At 46.3% G+C, this 19,320-nt stretch overlaps 2 protein-coding genes across 2 annotated transcripts in view; one reads left to right on the top strand and one right to left on the bottom strand.

Moving 5' to 3' along the window:
• Window positions 1-3,227: 3,227 nt before the first annotated feature.
• LOC135568045 (actin-related protein 2-A-like) lies at window positions 3,228-16,669 on the bottom strand. Its single transcript, XM_065015068.1, has 9 exons — window positions 16,543-16,669; window positions 15,013-15,123; window positions 11,815-12,030; window positions 10,956-11,028; window positions 9,747-9,883; window positions 7,973-8,122; window positions 6,099-6,244; window positions 5,367-5,499; window positions 3,228-4,966 (listed from the first exon to the last, which is right to left on the bottom strand). Exons 1-9 carry the CDS (start codon window positions 16,588-16,590, stop codon window positions 4,796-4,798), a joined length of 1,185 nt encoding a protein of 394 aa, XP_064871140.1. The 5' UTR covers window positions 16,591-16,669; the 3' UTR covers window positions 3,228-4,795.
• Window positions 15,743-19,320, top strand: part of papolg (poly(A) polymerase gamma) — a 28,256-nt gene continuing 24,678 nt past the window's right edge. Inside the window, exon 1 of the mRNA XM_065015067.1 lies at window positions 15,743-15,860. The gene's annotated coding sequence lies outside the window, so the exon portion shown is untranslated. The remainder of the gene's footprint in view (window positions 15,861-19,320) is intronic.

Here is a 19,320-nt window from a genome sequence, read left to right as displayed (position 1 = left end):
TTTAACCAGGTTTACATTTCCTCAGGCTTGTTCAACATTACAGGCCAACTGATCTACACAGAACCTTGCATCATAAAGATCTACTTCATTCTTCATTTGTAGAGGAGTCAGTAACGTTAGGGTTTTGATCCTCCAGAACACGCCCCTCCTCCTATTCAAGTCCCTCTGCTCTGGGCTCAGTTCCTCCTCTCTTCTCTCCCTTTTGTCTTTTTCCCTAAGTGCTACTTTGTTTATGGACTAGAAATTGCGTCCTTCCTTCCTCCGGCAGCTCGCCCCCCTGGGGCCGGTGTGTGTTGTATTTACCATGGGGGTGACCTATAAACCCATATATGATGGAAGTAATAATGCTCCAGTCTCTCTCCTGTCCCATTCTACTTTGGACACCATTTTGAGATCTCTGGGTCCACCTCAAGTCGTAAGTGGCTTCTTTTTAATAATATAGATGATGCCTCACGCTCTTCTCTCGCTCTACTTTGGACACCATTTTGAGATCTCTGGGTCCACCTCAAGTCGTAAGTGGCTTCTTTTTAATAATATAGATGATGCCTCACCCTCTTCTCTCGCTCTACTTTGGAGAATGAACAAAATTATGTCCGATGTTTCCGTGGTCGGAGGAAATGGGAAGGTCACCCCCCCTCTGCTGTTAACCTTTCGGTCCGTTTTGTCCTTCAGAAGAAAGAGCCACACAACAAGAACTTACTTATAAATCAATTTACTTTATTTAAATCAGCGACGTTAGGCAGTTACACTATGAACAATAAGAAAATAAAAAAGACAGAAACGTCAAATAAAAACATGAAAGATCCAGATAACAATCACTGCTCTTGGCACTGGATAGAACATTTATGGAAACAACACATATTATATTAGGCTTGTGTTGGGGGGGGGGGGGTCTCCAACATACATCATGTTGTGATGGTGACAGCCGGACTAGTGAACTTAAATACCAGCTTTTTACTACGTCTCAGAGGACATGTTCCAGGCTGATTACGCTTCAGTGGCTGGATGGATGTTTAACCTATCAGCTGACCACATCTAGGTCCAGTTAACCGGACAGATTAAACCTTCAGTGGCTGGATAGGTGTTTAACCTATCAGCTGACCACATCTAGGTCCAGTTAACCAGACAGATTAAGTCTGGTACCTGATTCAAAATGTATTCCAATGAAAAATCTCCATGGAGAATGTTTAGTCCAGGACAAATCTGTGTCTGGGAAACAGATACCATAGGATGTAGCAATCTGATACCCGACGGTGAAGTCCATGACGTGGCGTAGAACCATTGGTTGTTGTGTGGTGTGACTGTATAGTCAATCTGATACCCGACGGTGAAGTCCATGACGTGGCATATAACCATTGGTTGTTGTGTGGTGTGACTGTATAGTCAATCTGATACCCGACGGTGAAGTCCATGAGGTGGCATATAACCATTGGTTGTTGTGTGGTGTGACTGTATAGTCAATCTGATACCCGATGGTGAAGTCCATGACGTGGCATATAACCATTGGTTGTTGTGTGGTGTGACTGTATAGTCAATCTGATACCCGACTGTGAAGTCGATGACGTGGCATAGAACCATTGGTTGTTGTGTGCAGCTCGACTGGAACAGACCTAATAGTACAACTTTCAGATTGAACCATGTTTTTTTTATATCATGACCCTCACACAACCCCACTCCTGAACCCCCGACCTTTGAACCCCACTACCGTCACTAAGGTCAGGGGGTCATGTCCCTGATAATCATCTTCACTATCCTCATCATCATCATCAATTCTTCATTAAAAACAAGGAGGAATTTTCATATGACATATGCTCCGTTTTAAAATGGTCGTGCACCACAAAAAAATAAAATGATGTAAAAAATAAAAAAATAAAAATGTAAGGTGAAGAGGTTCTGTATACATCCAACAGAAGAATCAAGACATCCCTCTCCCAAAAAGAGAAATGAATAAATCATGATATACAAAACAAAACATCCTATAAAAACATGATCAGTTCTCCATGAATACTAGGTTTGTGTGTATACTGGACTGGCCAACGCCTGTTTGAGATGCATCCTGATTGTGACGTCCTAGAAAACTTATGGTAGGTTGCCTCTAAATAACCACAGATTTAGGATCAGTCAACCCTAACCGTACCCTGACCTTAAAGGACCCGTGCAGTCAAAAAAAGTGATGTACTTTTTAAACGTTTTATTATAATCTATTTCCATACTATGAGGATGGAATAATACTGTGAAAATGTTAAAATGATGATGATGCTCTTTTAGTGTTAGAGCTGTTTGAAAAGACTGCCTGAAATTTCAGCCTGTTTTGGTGTCCGCAAGTTCATCTGACTCTGGGAAAGTAGAAAAAAAAGTCTTAATTGCCAAAATCTCACACTATCCCTTTAACCACTTGGGAAATGAGATACCATCTGACCCTGCATCAGCGATTAGGGACAGCTTCTAGCGACTCCTTTATGATACCATCTGACCCTGCATCAGCGATTAGGGACAGCTTCTAGCGACTCCTTTATGATACCATCTGACCCTGCATCAGCGATTAGGGACAGCTTCTAGCGACTCCTTTATGATACCATCTGACCCTGCATCAGCGAATAGGGACAGCTTCTAGCGACTCCTTTATGATACCATCTGACCCTGCATCAGCGATTAGGGACAGCTTAGGGATACCATCTGACCCTGCATCTGACTCCTTTATGATACCATCTGACCCTGCATCAGCGATTAGGGACAGCTTCTAGCGACTCCTTTATGATACCATCTGACGATTAGGGACCTTCTGCATCATGATACCATCTGATTCAGCGGGACAGCTTCTAGCGACTCCTTTATGATACCATCTGACCCTGCATCAGCGATTAGGGACAGCATCTCTGCAGCGACTCCTTTATGATACCATCTGACCCTGCATCAGCGATTAGGGACAGCTTCTAGGACTCCTTTATGATACCATCTGACCCTGCATTCTGCGACTCCTTTATGATACCATCTGACCCTGCATCAGCGATTAGGGACAGCTTCACTTTATGATACCATCTGACCCTGCATCACTCCTTTATGATACCATCTGACCCTGCATCAGCGATTAGGGACAGCTTCTAGCGACTCCTTTATGATACCATCTGACCCTGCATCAGGGCGCTTTAGGACTCCTTTATGATACCATCTGACCCTGCATCAGCGATTAGGGACAGCTTCTAGCGACTCCTTTATGATACCATCTGACCCTGCATCAGCGATTAGGGACAGCTTCTAGCGACTCCTTTATGATACCATCTGACCCTGCATCAGCGATTAGGGACAGCTTCTAGCGACTCCTTTATGATACCATCTGACCCTGCATCAGCGATTAGGGACAGCTTCTAGCGACTCCTTTATGATACCATCTGACCCTGCATCAGCGATTAGGGACAGCTTCTAGCGACTCCTTTATGAAGAGGACAGGGAAGTTTGAAGTGATTGGTAAGGAGAGGTTTAACTGTTCTAGGGGTGGGTCTCAATAGTCTTAACGTTGTTCTCCTCGTCTGCATTAAGGTTGGGGAACATTCTGTTTTCACTTTCTTTAAAAAAAAAAAAAATCTAAACTGAAATTGACCTCAACCCTGATCTGCACTAGTCCGAAAAAAATAGCATAGTGTGGACTCCTTGACTAACTTTCCATCCATATTGCTTTCACCGTGTGGTGAAAATGTGAATTTCTTTCTCCAGGAGACTTGATATTCACCGTGAACTCTACGACCAAAATTCCTACCAACCCTGAGCTAAACTATACTAGACCATCAGACGACAGAAGGAGAGGAGGGCTGGAGGAGTGGTGTCCTGAACTCTACTACCAACCCTTAGCTAAACTATACTAGACCATCAGATGACAGGAGAAGAGGAGGAGGGCTGGAGGAGTGGTGTCCTGAACTCTACTACCAACCCTGAGCTAAACTATACTAGACCATCAGACGACAGGAGAAGAGGAGGAGGGCTGGAGGAGTGGTGTCCTGAACTCTACTACCAACCCTGAGCTAAACTATACTAGGCCATCAGACGAGAGGAGGAGGAAGGGGAGGAGTGGTGTCCTGAACTCTACTACCAACCCTGAGCTAAACTATACTAGGCCATCAGATGACAGGAGGAGAGGAGGAGGGCTGGAGGAGTGGTGTCCTGAACTCTACTACCAACCCTGAGCTAAACTATACTAGACCATCAGAAGACAGGAGGAGAGGAGGGCTGGAGGAGTGGTGTCCTGAACTCTACTACCAACCCTGATCTAAACTATACTAGACCATCAGAAGACAGGAGGAGAGGAGGGCTGGAGGAGTGGTGTCCTGAACTCTACTACCAACCCTGAGCTAAACTATACTAGACCATCAGAAGACAGGAGGAGAGGAGGAGGGCTGGAGGAGTGATGTCCTGAACTCTACTACCAACCCTGAGCTAAACTATACTAGACCATCAGACGACAGAAGGAGAGGAGGGCTGGAGGAGTGATGTCCTGAACTCTACTACCAACCCTGAGCTAAACTATACTAGTCCATCAGACGACAGAAGGAGAGGAGGAGGGCGACATCCCTCCCTACGGTGATGCCGTGATTCTGTTGTTTAGAAGAGGAAGAAGGATAAATAGATATATAGTCTGCCATTGGGGAGAAAACCGTGTGAGTCTGTGTGTTTTACACATACACCATTCTAGGTGCTTCTCTATGATGACCCTTCAGTGTTTGGGTGAATATATGGATATTTATATGTTTGATTGTGTGTGTGTGTGTGTGTGTGTGTGGTGTCTTTAACATTGTGGAGGTCTTTATCTGACAGTGACTCCCAGTTTCTCCAGCACCCTGACACCTTTCTCCTGGTACTCCTCCCTGGTCAGCCAGAAGTTATCTTTGTCCTTCATGATGTCCGCCAGCACGGCCCCGCCCAGGAACACCATGTGCTTACGCCGCGGCGGGTCCTCGATGCGGATCTTAAATTTCTACAGAGGGAGACGGGGGGCAATTCAGCATTATGTCCGAGGGGAGGAGTTTGGCCTCATCTTGACCTCATCATATAACGCCTAGTAATTCAGGATGCAAGGTGATTTGTAGAGCAGCGACTATATGTTCTGCTTCTGTTGTGTACTATGAGCTGACTACTTCAGAGATGTTTCTTCTGTCTCCACCTAGTGGGTTAACTACAACACTGCACCATGTTGAGGAAGTGGGCCCTGTCCCAATACTTTTCAACATACATCCTTCCTCCCACCCTTCAGGTCCATTAGGGACCGGTTGGACCTTTAGACAGGTCATCATTGCAAATAACAATCTGTTATTGACTTACATTTACGAATAGAGTTAAATAAAAACAAAAATATATTTTAAAAGAGTTGTTCTCACCGAGAGTTTGTCCACGTCGCCTTTCAGCACGCGTTCCAGGTAGAGCTGTTTGAGCTCCCTCTCTAGTCGAGATGGAAGACCTGGATACATGGTGGACCCACCTGACAACACTATGTGTTTATAGAACTCAGACCTGAGAGAGAGGTGAGAGATGGGGGAGGCAGAGAGAGAGGGGGGACAGAGAGAGAGAGGGGGGGAGGCAGAGAGAGAGAAAGGGGGAGGCAGAGAGAGGTGAGAGGGGGGAGGCAGAGAGAGAGGTGAGAGGGGGGGCAGAGAGAGAGAGGTGAGATTAAAACAGGTGACGATAAAAAAAAGTATTGTCGGTCTGTGTGTGTGTGTATTGTCGGTCTGTGTGTGTGTGTGTATTGTCGGTCTGTGTGTGTGTGTGTGTATTGTCGGTCTGTGTGTGTATTGTCGGTCTGTGTGTGTATGTGTGTGTGTGTATTGTCGGTCTGTGTGTGTGTATTGTCGGTCTGTGTGTGTGTATTGTCGGTCTGTGTGTGTATTGTCGGTCTGTGTGTGTGTGTATTGTCGGTCTGTGTGTGTGTATTGTCGGTCTGTGTGTGTGTATTGTCGGTCTGTGTGTGTGTATTGTCGGTCTGTGTGTGTATTGTCGGTCTGTGTGTGTGTATTGTCGGTCTGTGTGTGTATTGTCGGTCTGTGTGTGTATTGTCGGTCTGTGTGTGTATTGTCGGTCTGTGTGTGTATTGTCGGTCTGTGTGTGTTAGTTACCTGGTGTCGATGTCTGCTGCATGGATAGTGTTGAAGAGCAGCTCTGCAACCCCGACTCCCTCTACATTGATGAGATGGGGCTGGAACAAAGCCTCTGGAGCCTCGAAACGCTCCCCTCCCACCTTGATCACCCTGCCGTCTGGGAGCTGGAGGGAGGGAGGGAGGGAGATTAAAAGTCAGAGGGTGGTGTGTGTATGTTGTTCAGGCTTACGTGTGGTGAATGTGTAGTAGTGTCTTGTTGATGATCACGTGTGGTGGTGAGTGTGTGTGTGTGCATTTACTGTAAAACGTGTTAATCTGTATTTTATGAGTTGTGTGTGTCTTTGTAGCTTGTGTGTGTGTGTAAAGGCTCTATTCAGCTCAGGCCGTGGGAGGAAGTTGAGAGCTGCCCAGCCACCGCCGCCCTGTGGCCACAAAGGATATGAGGTCACGCCCCCAGACACACTACCCACCTTGTCTCTCTCACACACACACACACACACACACATACACACACACACACACACACACTCTTAAGACGTGTGTGTTTTATAATGAGTTCCCTTCTTGTGAAAGAAGAGCAATATTATGGAGGAATATTCCACCCACACTCTGGAAGCTGCTCAGCACTTCTTGGTTCCTCTGAAGCTCCACCGACATTAACATATAGAGACCAAGCCAGTGTTCAGCCTCCTGTGGTGTGGTGGTATATTCTGTTACTCATCAGCTGCTCAGAGTCGTGTGGTGGTATATTCTGTTACTCATCAGCTGCTCAGAGTCGTGTGGTGGTATATTCTGTTACTCATCAGCTGCTCAGAGTGGTGTGGTGGTATATTCTGTTACTCATCAGCTACTCAGTCGTGTGGTGGTATATTCTGTTACTCATCAGCTACTCAGTCGTGTGGTGGTATATTCTGTTACTCATCAGCTGCTCAGAGTCGTGTGGTGGTATATTCTGTTACTCATCAGCTGCTCAGAGTCGTGTGGTGGTATATTCTGTTACTCATCAGCTGCTCAGAGTCGTGTGGTGGTATATTCTGTTACTCATCAGCTGCTCAGAGTTGTGTGGTGTGGTGGTATATTCTGTTACTCATCAGCTGCTCAGAGTCATGTGGTGGTATATTCTGTTACTCATCAGCTGCTCAGAGTCGTGTGGTGTGGTGGTATATTCTGTTACTCATCAGCTGCTCAGAGTCGTGTGGTGGTATATTCTGTTACTCATCAGCTGCTCAGAGTCGTGTGGTGTGGTGGTATATTCTGTTACTCATCAGCTGCTCAGAGTCGTGTGGTGGTATATTCTGTTACTCATCAGCTGCTCAGAGTCGTGTGGTGTGGTGGTATATTCTCAGAGTCGTGTGGTGTGGTGGTATATTCTCAGAGTCGTGTGGTGTGGTGGTATATTCTCAGAGTCGTGTGGTGTGGTGGTATATTCTGTGGGGGTCATTGGGGGGGTTCTATGCACCATAAATGTGTTATTTTAGACTGAAGCTCCAGACAACAACAAAACAGCTGCTAAACGCTATTGATACTGGCCCTTTATTTAGGGTCCAAAAATGTGGTCCAAAAGTTCAGAATTTGTCACTAGGGGTCTATTTCCACTGACCGTGCAGGACTCAACCAGCACAGAGGTTAGTTACTGACCTGGTCCGACTCACCTGGTAGGACAGTGGTACTGACCCTGTAGGACAGTGGTACTGACCCAGTAGGACAGTGTTACTGACCCGGTAGGACAGTGGTACTGACCCAGTAGGACAGTGGTACTGACCCGGTAGGACAGTGGTACTGACCCAGTAGGACAGTGGTACTGATCTGGTAGGACTGACCCAGTAGGACAGTGGTACTGACCTGGTAGGACTGACCCGGTAGGACTGACCCAGTAGGACAGTGGTACTGACCTGGTAGGACTCGACCAGCACGGTGGTCTCCAGAGCCAGTTTCTGCTCCTGTTCGATGTTGTAACCCACGTAGCACAGCTTCTCCTTCATCATCCGCACCGTCTCAAAGTCTGCAGAGTGGTTGAACGCATAGCCTCTCAGCAACAACAGCTGGAGATCAGAGACGTAGAGAGGTGTTTCCACCAAGCTTATTAGGGGTTTTGTACAACTGAAATGTGTCTTCCACATTTAACCCAACCCCTCTGAATCACCCTTAATCGACATCCACGTCTTCAGCACCCAGGGAACAGTGGGTTAAACTGCCTTGCTCAGTGGCAGAATGACAGATTTTTACCGTTAGCTTGGGGATTCGATCCAGCAACCTTTCGGTTACTGGCCCAACGCTCTAACCACTAGGCTACCTGCTGGTTACTGGCCCAACGCTCTAACCACTAGGCTACCTGCTGGTTACTGGCCCAACGCTCTAACCACTAGGCTACCTGCTGGTTACTGGCCCAACGCTCTAACCACTAGGCTACCTGCTGGTTACTGGCCCAACGCTCTAACCACTAGGCTACCTGCTGGTTACTGGCCCAACGCTCTAACCACTAGGCTACCTGCTGGTTACTGGTCCAACACTCTAACCACTAGGCTACCTGCTGGTTACTGGCCCAACGCTCTAACCACTAGGCTACCTGCTGGTTACTGGCCCTAACCACTAGGCTACCTAACCACTAACCACTAGGCTACCTGCTGGTTACTGGCCCAACGCTCTAACCACTAGGCTACCTGCTGGTTACTGGTCCAACACTCAAACCACTAGGCTACCTGCTGGTTACTGGCCCAATGCTCTAACCACTAGGCTACCTGCTGGTTACTGGTTCAACACTCAAACCACTAGGCTACCTGCCACCGGTCCTTTTCCACAGGACAGAGAACTGGGACACAGTGAATGAGGACCGTAGCTGGATGGAGTACAACTACAGACCAAAAGCTGCATGTTCCAGTCGCATCGGGGACAACCATAACCCAATTCTCCTAACCTGCCGCGTTCCATTCTCCTAACCTGCCGCGTTCCATTCTCCTAACCTGCCGCGTTCCATTCTCCTAACCTGCCGCGTTCCATTCTCCTAACCTGCCGCGTTCCATTCTCCTAACCTGCCGCGTTCCATTCTCCTAACCTGCCGCCTTCCATTCTCCTAACCTGCCGCCTTCCATTCTCCTAACCTGCCGCCTTCCATTCTCCTAACCTGCCGCGTTCCATTCTCCTAACCTGCCGCGTTCCATTCTCCTAACCTGCCGCGTTCCATTCTCCTAACCTGCCGCGTTCCATTCTCCTAACCTGCCGCGTTTCATTCTCCTAACCTGCCGCGTTTCATTCTCCTAACCTGCCGCGTTTCATTCTCCTAACCTGCCGCGTTCCATTCTCCTAACCTGCCGCGTTCCATTCTCCTAACCTGCCGCGTTCCATTCTCCTAACCTGCCGCGTTCCATTCTCCCAACCTGACGCGTTCCATTCTCCCTAACCTGCCGCGTTCCATTCTCCTAACCTGCCGCGTTCCATTCTCCCTAACCTGCCGCGTTCCATTCTCCCTAACCTGCCGCGTTCCATTCTCCCTAACCTGCCGCGTTCCATTCTCCTAACCTGCCGCGTTCCATTCTCCCTAACCTGCCGCGTTCCATTCTCCTAACCTGCCGCGTTCCCTTCTCTTCTTTCCCATAGTTGTACTCCATTTAACCAAAACAGTGAATGAGGGGGCAATCAATGTGTTTGAGATCCAGGGGTCAGAGGTACCTTAATGAGGTAGCGGGTTATGTCCCTCCCAGCGATGTCCAGGCGTCGTGTCAGATGGGGCAAGCTGAAGCCCTCGTAGACCGGACAGATGTGTGTCACACCGTCCCCAGAGTCCACCACAACACCTGTCAGCAGGCCTGAGGGCAGAAACACACAGAGAGGTCAGACACGCGCACAGAGAGGTCAGACACGCGCACAGAGAGGTCAGACACGCGCACAGAGAGGTCAGACACGCGCACAGAGAGGTCAGACACGCGCACAGAGAGGTCAGACACGCGCGTCAGACAGAGGGGTCAGACACGCGCACAGAGAGGTCAGACACGCGCACAGAGAGGTCAGAGAGGTCACGCGCACAGAGAGGTCAGACACGCGCACAGAGAGGTCAGACACGCGCACAGAGAGGTCAGACACGCGCACAGAGAGGTCAGACACGCGCACAGAGAGGTCAGACACGCGCACAGAGAGGTCAGACACGCGCACAGAGAGGTCAGACACGCGCACAGAGAGGGTCAGACACGCGCACAGAGAGGTCAGACACGCGCACAGAGAGGTCAGACACGCGCACAGAGAGGTCAGACACGCGCACAGAGAGGTCAGACACGCGCACAGAGAAATCAGCCACGCGCACAGAGAAATCAGCCACGCGCACAGAGAGGTCAGACACGCGCACAGAGAGGTCAGACACGCGCACAGAGACGCGCACAGAGAGGTCACGCGCACAGAGAGGTCAGACACGCGCACAGAGAGGTCAGACACGCGCACAGAGAGGTCAGACACGCGCACAGAGAGGTCAGACACGCGCACAGAGAGGTCAGACACACACACACAGAGGTCAGACACACACACACAGAGGTCAGACACACACACACACAGAGGTCAGACACACACACACACAGAGGTCACAGAGGTCAGACACACACACACACACAGAGGTCAGACACACACACACACACAGAGGTCAGACACACACACACATACACACACACACGTCAGAGGTTAGACACACACACACACGTCAGACACACACACACAGAGGTCAGACACACACACACACACACAGAGGTCAGACACACACACACAGAGTAACATAATTAACCCCCCGATACGTTTCAAACACCCTCTGAATGGGAGGGAGTAAGCTGTGTTGAGTTGGGGCTTAAAGTGAACCAGAGAGAGTTGAAGAGGCTGTGTGTTCCTCTAGTCTAGTACCTTGGGCGTAGAGCGTCAGCACAGCCTGGATAGCAATGTAGACCCCTGAGAACTGATACGTCTCAAACATCACCTACCAGAGACAGAGAGACAACTTTAAAAGACTGTAATGATGACTGTAATGATGAAAATGTGTAACACTCACACAGCTTTAGAGCTCTGTTAATGATGAACCCAACTGACCCTCACACAGCTTTAGAGCTCTGTTAAGGATGAACCCACTGACCCTCACACAGCTTTAGAGCTCTGTTAATGCTGAACCCACTGACCCTCACAGCTTTAGAGCTCTTAATGCTAAACCCACTGACCCTCACACAGCTTTAGAACTCTGTTAATGCTGAACCCACTGACCCTCACACAGCTTTAGAGCTCTGTTAATGCTGAACCCACTGACCCTCACAGCTTTAGAGCTCTGTTAATGCTGAACCCACTGACACTCACACAGCTTTAGAGCTCTGTTAATGCTGAACCCAACTGACCCTCACACAGCTTTAGAGCTCTGTTAATGATGAACCCAACTGACCCTCACACAGCTTTAGAGCTCTGTTAAGGATGAACCCAACTGACCCTCACACAGCTTTAGAGCTCTGTTAAGGATGAACCCAACTGACCCTCACACAGCTTTAGAGCTCTGTTAATGCTGAACACACTGACCCTCACACAGCTTTAGAGCTCTGTTAATGATGAACCCACTGACCCTCACACAGCTTTAGAGCTCTGTTAAGGATGAACCCAACTGACCCTCACACAGATGTTCCTACATTAGTTCTCATACGGTAATGAGGTCAGAGTGGTAGCTAGCTGTTGCTATGCACTTGGAGTCAACTTGCTACACCCCCTCCCCCCCCGACATACACACCTCGATGATCTTCTCTCGGTTCTTGGTGGGGTTCATGGGCGGCTCGGTGAGCAGGATCTTGCAGTTCCTGGAGTCGATGTTGAGCTTCTCAGGCCCGAAGGTGTAGTCCCACAGGTGCTTCATGTCGTCCCAGTTCCTGACGATGCCGTTCTCCATGGGGTAGTTGACCTCTAGCATGGAGCGCAGCTCGCTGGCCTCGTCGCCCACCATCAGGTCCTATAGACGTTGAGGGGTTTAAGGTTCAGATAGACACCCCTGGGTCGTGTTCATTAGCACACGACGTGACAAAGGATTTTGCAACCGTAAACAGAAACAAGCGTTTTTTCTTATTGGGAAAAGTTGAGGTGTTGTTCTCCGTGGGATAGTTTGGGTTCGATCGGTGGAGGGCCTTATGAATACGGCCCTGGAGAAATCAGACCGTTAGCTTAGCTGTACCGTCACCTTTCACCAGCAGTAACAGAGGGGCATGTCAACACTGCCTCCATGACGGCCTAAAGAGACACAGTAATGGGATATACACATACGCATGTCAACACTGCCTCCATGACGGCCTAAAGAGACACAGTAATGGGATATACACATACGCATGTCAACACTGCCTCCATGACGGCCTAAAGAGACACAGTAATGGGATATACACATACGCATGTCAACACTGCCTCCATGACGGCCTAAAGAGACACAGTAATGGGATATACACATACGCATGTCAACACTGCCTCCATGACGGCCTAAAGAGACACAGTAATGGGATATACACATACGCATGTCAACACTGCCTCCATGACGGCCTAAAGAGACACAGTAATGGGATATACACATACGCATGTCAACACTGCCTCCATGACGGCCTAAAGAGACACAGTAATGGGATATACACATACGCATGTCAACACTGCCTCCATGACGGCCTAAAGAGAACAGATGGGACACGCAGTCAACACTGCCTCCATGACGGCCTAAAGAGACACAGTAATGGGATATACACATACGCATGTCAACACTGCCTCCATGACGGCCTAAAGAGACACAGTAATGGGATATACACATACGCATGTCAACACTGCCTCCATGACGGCCTAAAGAGACACAGTAATGGGATATACACATACGCATGTCAACACTGCCTCCATGACGGCCTAAAGAGACACAGTAATGGGATATACACATACGCATGTCAACACTGCCTCCATGACGGCCTAAAGAGACACAGTAATGGGATATACACATACGCATGTCAACACTGCCTCCATGACGGCCTAAAGAGACACAGTAATGGGATATACACATACGCATGTCAACACTGCCTCCATGACGGCCTAAAGAGACACAGTAATGGGATATACACATACGCAGCAGCGCTCAACAAAAAAAAAAGAGGCAAGTCACATCCGTTAGCAATTACCCAGCATGCATTCTTTAAAAAACAGCATGTTCCCATGCATTCACTCTTAAAACCTGTTCCCTTTCTGACCAGAGCACAGGGCTACAATCCTAAACTTGAGAAACATGCAAGTAACTTACACGGACACCATTGACGTCAATGAGAAGTTTGCCTGACAATCTGCAGGTCAAGTTCAGATTCAGTCTCATTTGAGCAAGGCTCAGTCAGAGTTACATGCAAACCAGGCATTGGGAATCACTACATGATTGGTTAGCCAAGTGTTAGTCACACAGTACAACGTTTCCTATTTCACTGGCAGACACTGAGCCTGACGGTCAGCAGCACAGACTAGAAAACTATTCCCACGGAAGCTACTTGACACGTTTAGAAACCGTAGCTTGGTCCCAGATCTGTTTGTATTGGTTTGACTTGTGCCAACTGCTATGGTCAATGGTTGGGACAAACAGATCTAGGACCAGGTTAGAGAAACAGTTGATACAGTGTGTGTTTAGGCACTGAAGGAGCCCCGTCTGGCAGTGCCATGTGTTTTCAATGAAGACCTGCTGCTTCCATCCTGTCTGTTCTGCCAATCAACAGCCATGTACACACAGCATCACACACACACACACCATCACACACACACACACACACCATCATCACACCATGTACACACACCATCACACACACACCACTGCATGTGCATATAGGCACATTCATTTCTTAATTTTAAATGAAAGTATGATCACTTATCTGAGAAGGTACCAAAAAAATGTCTGAACAATTGGTTATCTGAGGGTTGACTCAACACCAACGTTTTTTCTTCAGTTTTGAAATTGGCCACTAGGGGAACACAACTCAATAACTTAATAATAAAACATCTGATTGGCTAAGAATAAAAAACGTATGGATATAACAACCAGATTAATTGGCTGAAACTTAAAACAGCGGAAAAAGTTGATTATAAAACTAGTTTTTTATTATACATTTGAATCCAAAGCTGGAAGTGGGCTTAATGGGTACATGGGCTTAATGGGTACGTGGGCTTAATGGGTACGTGGGCTTAGTGGGCTTAATGGGTACGTGGGCTTAATGGGTACGTGGGCTTAATGGGTACGTGGGCTTACTGGGTACGTGGGCTTACTGGGTACGTGGGCTTGATAGGCATGCTGACCCTATATAGGGAACAGGATGTCATTTCAGACACAGTCCATGTAGCATTCAAGTTCCTTCTGCTAAACTAACTTGAGATGAAAAACAGGAACAACAAAACAGTGAAATGAGTGGACTCTCAAAAATCACTAGATTTCTGTCCGCCTAGTCATTAGGAATCCATTTTTCTCCACAGAAGTACTTAAAATGTTATAATTAGCCAAATATTTAGCCAAATAAAACACCAATGAGACACAAATTAAATATAGAAAACAACAACAAATAAAAGGCACGCCAAATGTAGTAGCTATGTAGTAAAAAACACAGCATCACTCGCTCTCCCCGTTAGGCAACCAGGGAGGACATGGGCCTGCACACACCAGCCAGGAACTCACACCACTTACCATCTTCTGAATATTCTACTTCATCATGTGATGACAGGTGAAGGAGGTGGAGCATAAAGTAGAGAGTCAGCCAGTAAAACAAAGAGAGAGGAAGGGATGTCATTTTAAAAATAGGTGTTACTAGACTTAGGGAGTCAGTATGACAGACATAGATGAGATGAAGTCCACGCTTCTTGGTCCAGGAATAGGGTTGTTGTGTCGGGGTAACTTTTGAACCAACGTTGGAGTGTTGCACAGGAGAGGATAGCTTCGTAGTATTACCTTAATCTCAATGTTGCCCACTTTGGCTGTGGAGCGAATGATTGGCCTGCCCACCAAGGCAGGGAAGATGTGCTCGGGGAAGTTGGAGCCTGCATAGCCACACTTCACAAACTGAGAGACAGACAGACAGACAGAGAGAGAGATTTATATATTTTCTTTAGTTAAAATATTTTACTAGGCAAGTCGGTTAAGAACAAATTCTTATATACAATGTCGGCCTACCAAAAGGCCTCCTGGGGATTAAAAATAAAGATACAGAGAGAGAGAGATAATATATTCAAAAAGATATATATTAACACTGTATATTGCCTTGGCAATACTGGTCTGTTCCTTCCATGTGAATAAATATTGTTTGTATTGGACTGGTTTGAATTAAAAGACAGGAAGAAAGAGTGAGCACGGGTGGAGAGGATGTGGAGAGATGAGGCAAATGTGGAAGACAAAGGCTTTATTTCAACTCCCCAAAGCAAAATAGCCTAGTTATTATGCCTAATCTCAGTTACCCAGAAGTAACAAGAGATTATGTTAAAGCAAAATTATAGTCCACACTTCTTCTGGCATCAGAAAGCAATTACTGATAATATTTGTGACGTTTGCTTCAGTAGACTTGAGTAAGGGTCACAAGCTCTAGCCTAGCAGTGAATGTGTGTATATTAGAATCCTAGCTGTGGTTAAGAAACTAGTCTCACTTCCGCTTGACTCATTTCTTCAGCCCTTCACAGCGAGCACTTTTTATCTGCATACACACTATGCCAGCATCGCTTCAAATCGCTGAGAGTCAGAAGTACAATCCAAAAACAACCACTAAGACCGCTTTGGTGTGTCCAGATTTGAAGGATCCGAGTACTGTAAGCTATTTTTACTACCTATGTCCTAAATGACGGAGGGACCTCAGAATCCCTAGAAACAGTTGTCAGGAGGAGCGCAGCCCCAACGCTATTGCCCAGATGCAACTATTTTATAGCGTTCCATAAAAAAAATATTGGATATCCTACCGGATATTGCCAGCTACCTATTAACACACGGGCATGGGTTATGGTTAACGTGAACTAGCTTAACTAATTCTGTCGTTATGACCTGAGGCATAAGGACCAGTAGAAACAAATGTGAATTTACAAAACATTCAAAACATGTCGACATCAACATTGAGTAAACATGTAGTTAGTTGGCTAACGCCAGTTAGCTGACCTAACTAGACTAGCTAACCAGCTAACTAACTAACACGAAAGCTGGGTCAAACGATTTAATAGGTTTGAGTTAACAGGCCGATTTAATTTTTGCACCGTGAAATGGAATTTTATTGAATGTATTGGGAGATGACAACATAGCTAGCCAGCGGTAGATAATTGTAAAAACGGACATACATTCCTGCCTAGCGTTACCCACCGATTTAACTAGCTAACGTTAGAGAGCTAGCAACACATCATCCACTTCCTGTTTCAGATAAAAATGTTCTCCTGCCATTCTGCCTTGGAAAAATATAGCATGAATAGAACTCGGTCATATGCAGCTTTCCACTCATAAACTTACCCCGGTTCCATTGTCACAAACCACCACTTTCCTTCCCTGGCTATCCATTTTGCAAAACCCAGGAGCCAGCAAACCTCCCCAGCTCAACTTTCTTCAGCAAGCCGGAAGTCACCACCCAGACTGTCTTGGCATCTTCCGGGGGGGGTTCGAATACCTTTCGATGGCATTCATCCTTCTTTCCTTCCTAGAAATGCCACAGAACGAAATAAGTATGAAATCCAGGGGCCAAGTAGGCTACTGTGGCTATTTGATCGTAATGTAGACCTACCAGAGTGGCCTACCATAAAACAACAATGAAGAAAATGCATCCCATAACACTTTAATAGCTATTCTATCGTACAGCCGACAGCAGCAGCCAATGTGTTGCGTTCAATGCCTACATTCCATGAGACTTTTGGGGGAAAAAATGCAGGGCTTGACCTTCAGCCTAGGCGACTAAAAATGTTGTGTTGTTTAATGCAAGAAACCACTTCACAAAATAAAATGCATTATTATTCCCATACCATTATTGAACGGATCAGACAAATTAAGCTACCCTCTGCCCATTCAATCCTGTCTCAAAATACAACACTGCCCCTTTAAGACAAAAAAAAGCTCTTTACTTGACTTGCTTTTAGAGATGTCTAGAAATGTACATGTTTTGTGCTCTTTTAGGAAACAATCACCCCCCTATTGTTGACTAATAATGATCTATAACTGGGCTAATAACTAACTAACAATCACTCTCCTATTGTTGACTAATAATGATCTATAACTGGGCTAATAACTCACTAACAATCACTCTCCTATTGCTGACTAATAATGATCTATAACTGGGCTAATAACTCACTAACTAGCAAAGGATATGAACAAAATGTGCACAAGTGGCTACATGCAGTTCTTTCTTTGATCTCAAAACAAGCGCATCTACTCAGGACCACAGCTGTAAACACAGCCCAGTTCAAAGTAAATGGCATAGATCCATATATGACAATAGTCTATTTGCATATAGACCTACTGCAGATGTGATTGGCTATGCCACATTGGTCTGTGTAGATTACGGCTCTGTCATGTGCATGTACTCTGATGAGAGGAAACATTGGTGCCAAAGCACAATCCTAAACAGTAACATAAACATTGATCTCTACAATTATTACTTTAAAAAATACCATCCGATGGGCTTGAGACCTTTTATTTATTTTTGAAAATGTATTCCACCTTTATTTAACCAGGTAGGCCAGTTGAGAACACCTTTATTTAACCAGGTAGGCCAGTTGAGAACACCTTTATTTAACCAGGTAGGCCAGTTGAGAACACCTTTATTTAACCAGGTGGGCCAGTTGAGAACAAGTACTCATTTACAACTGTGACCTGGTCAAGATAAGCAAAGCAGTGTGACACAAACAACAGCACAGAGTTACACATGGAATAAACAAACATACAGTCAATAACACAATAGGAAAACAATCTATATACTGTGTGTGCAAATGAGGTGAGATTGAATATGCAAGTAGAGATACTGGGGTGCAAAGTAAATAACAATATGGGGATGAGGTAGTTGGATGGGCTATGAACAGATGCAGTGATCTGTGAGCTAAGGTGTGTACCTCTGTGGGTTCAAAACTATGCATAATTGGTTTGAACCCCAACTGCCTAGGTAAGCAAGTGTAAAGAACATCATGTTGCTAGTTTAGCCAATACCACTTCCCCCTGATTCAGCTCATACTGAGAATCTCTGCCCACCCAAACACACTTGGCTTTTCTCTTGAAGCATTCCAACCCATCAAGCTATTGAAAAAGGCCTTCTTCAACAGCATGAGGGGCGACACTTCAGGCTGAGCAGTGAGTTTTACAGCTCCCCATCTGATACACTGGCTCTGACCTACCCCAGGAGGATTCACTTTATTACAGCAGTGGCTAATAACTAGTGTGCCTATGGTCTGGGAGACCTACGGTGTATTGCTCTGTCAGAAGAGGGAAGGTGTCTGTGAGGCCTTGAACCCCACCAAATGGTCATGTAGCTGGAGAATAAAAAAACGAATGAGAATATTTCATTAGACAAGTCAGTTAAGAACAAATTCTTATTGACAATGACGGCCTAGGCACAGTGGGTTAACTGCCTTGTTCAGAACGACAGATTTTTACCTTGTTAGCTCGGGAATTTGATCTAGCAAACTTTCGGTTAGTGGCCCAACGCTCTAACCACTTAGATACATTTGACAGTATTCCCTCTCTTAAGACATATCCTTGAGCACATAGCCCCCAAGTGCAGTGAGATGTTTCCCCAGCACCATGTAAGACCGCTGGACATGATCCCATCGCTGCCACTAATGTAGTAGGAGAAAATGAGAGCTGCAGCGGGGACTCGAACTATGGCTAAAAAGAGCCTAATGCAGCCTATGCCACAAAAGGGAAGATGCAGTACAATGCTCACAAACATTAGGTGTTACAGTCTTTTAAAATACGTTCTTTGTCATTACAGACGTTTCAAATACTGTAGTATGCTCACAAACTTAATGAAGACCAGGTCCCATGCCATCCTCATACACTGCAGTAGCATGGCATCATACACTTTATTATAACAAAATAATGTAATTTGACACATTTGTTTACACGGCTTTTTCAAAATGTTCCCTCAAAAACTCACTGGATTATTGATGAACAAGTTCTGTACCCATACGGTGGGTCGTGAGTATAACTACCGTACACATAATTTTATTGTAGCAACTCAGTCAGTACACAAAAAAAAAAAAAGTCCACTGCGGATGTTTATGGATTTATGACCGGAAATGATGACAG

This window comes from Oncorhynchus nerka, unplaced genomic scaffold (genome assembly GCF_034236695.1).
Source record: "Oncorhynchus nerka isolate Pitt River unplaced genomic scaffold, Oner_Uvic_2.0 unplaced_scaffold_1742, whole genome shotgun sequence".
NCBI lineage: Eukaryota > Metazoa > Chordata > Actinopteri > Salmoniformes > Salmonidae > Oncorhynchus > Oncorhynchus nerka.
Note: the sequence above shows the minus strand (reverse complement) of the source record. Positions and strands in the feature narration are given on the sequence as shown.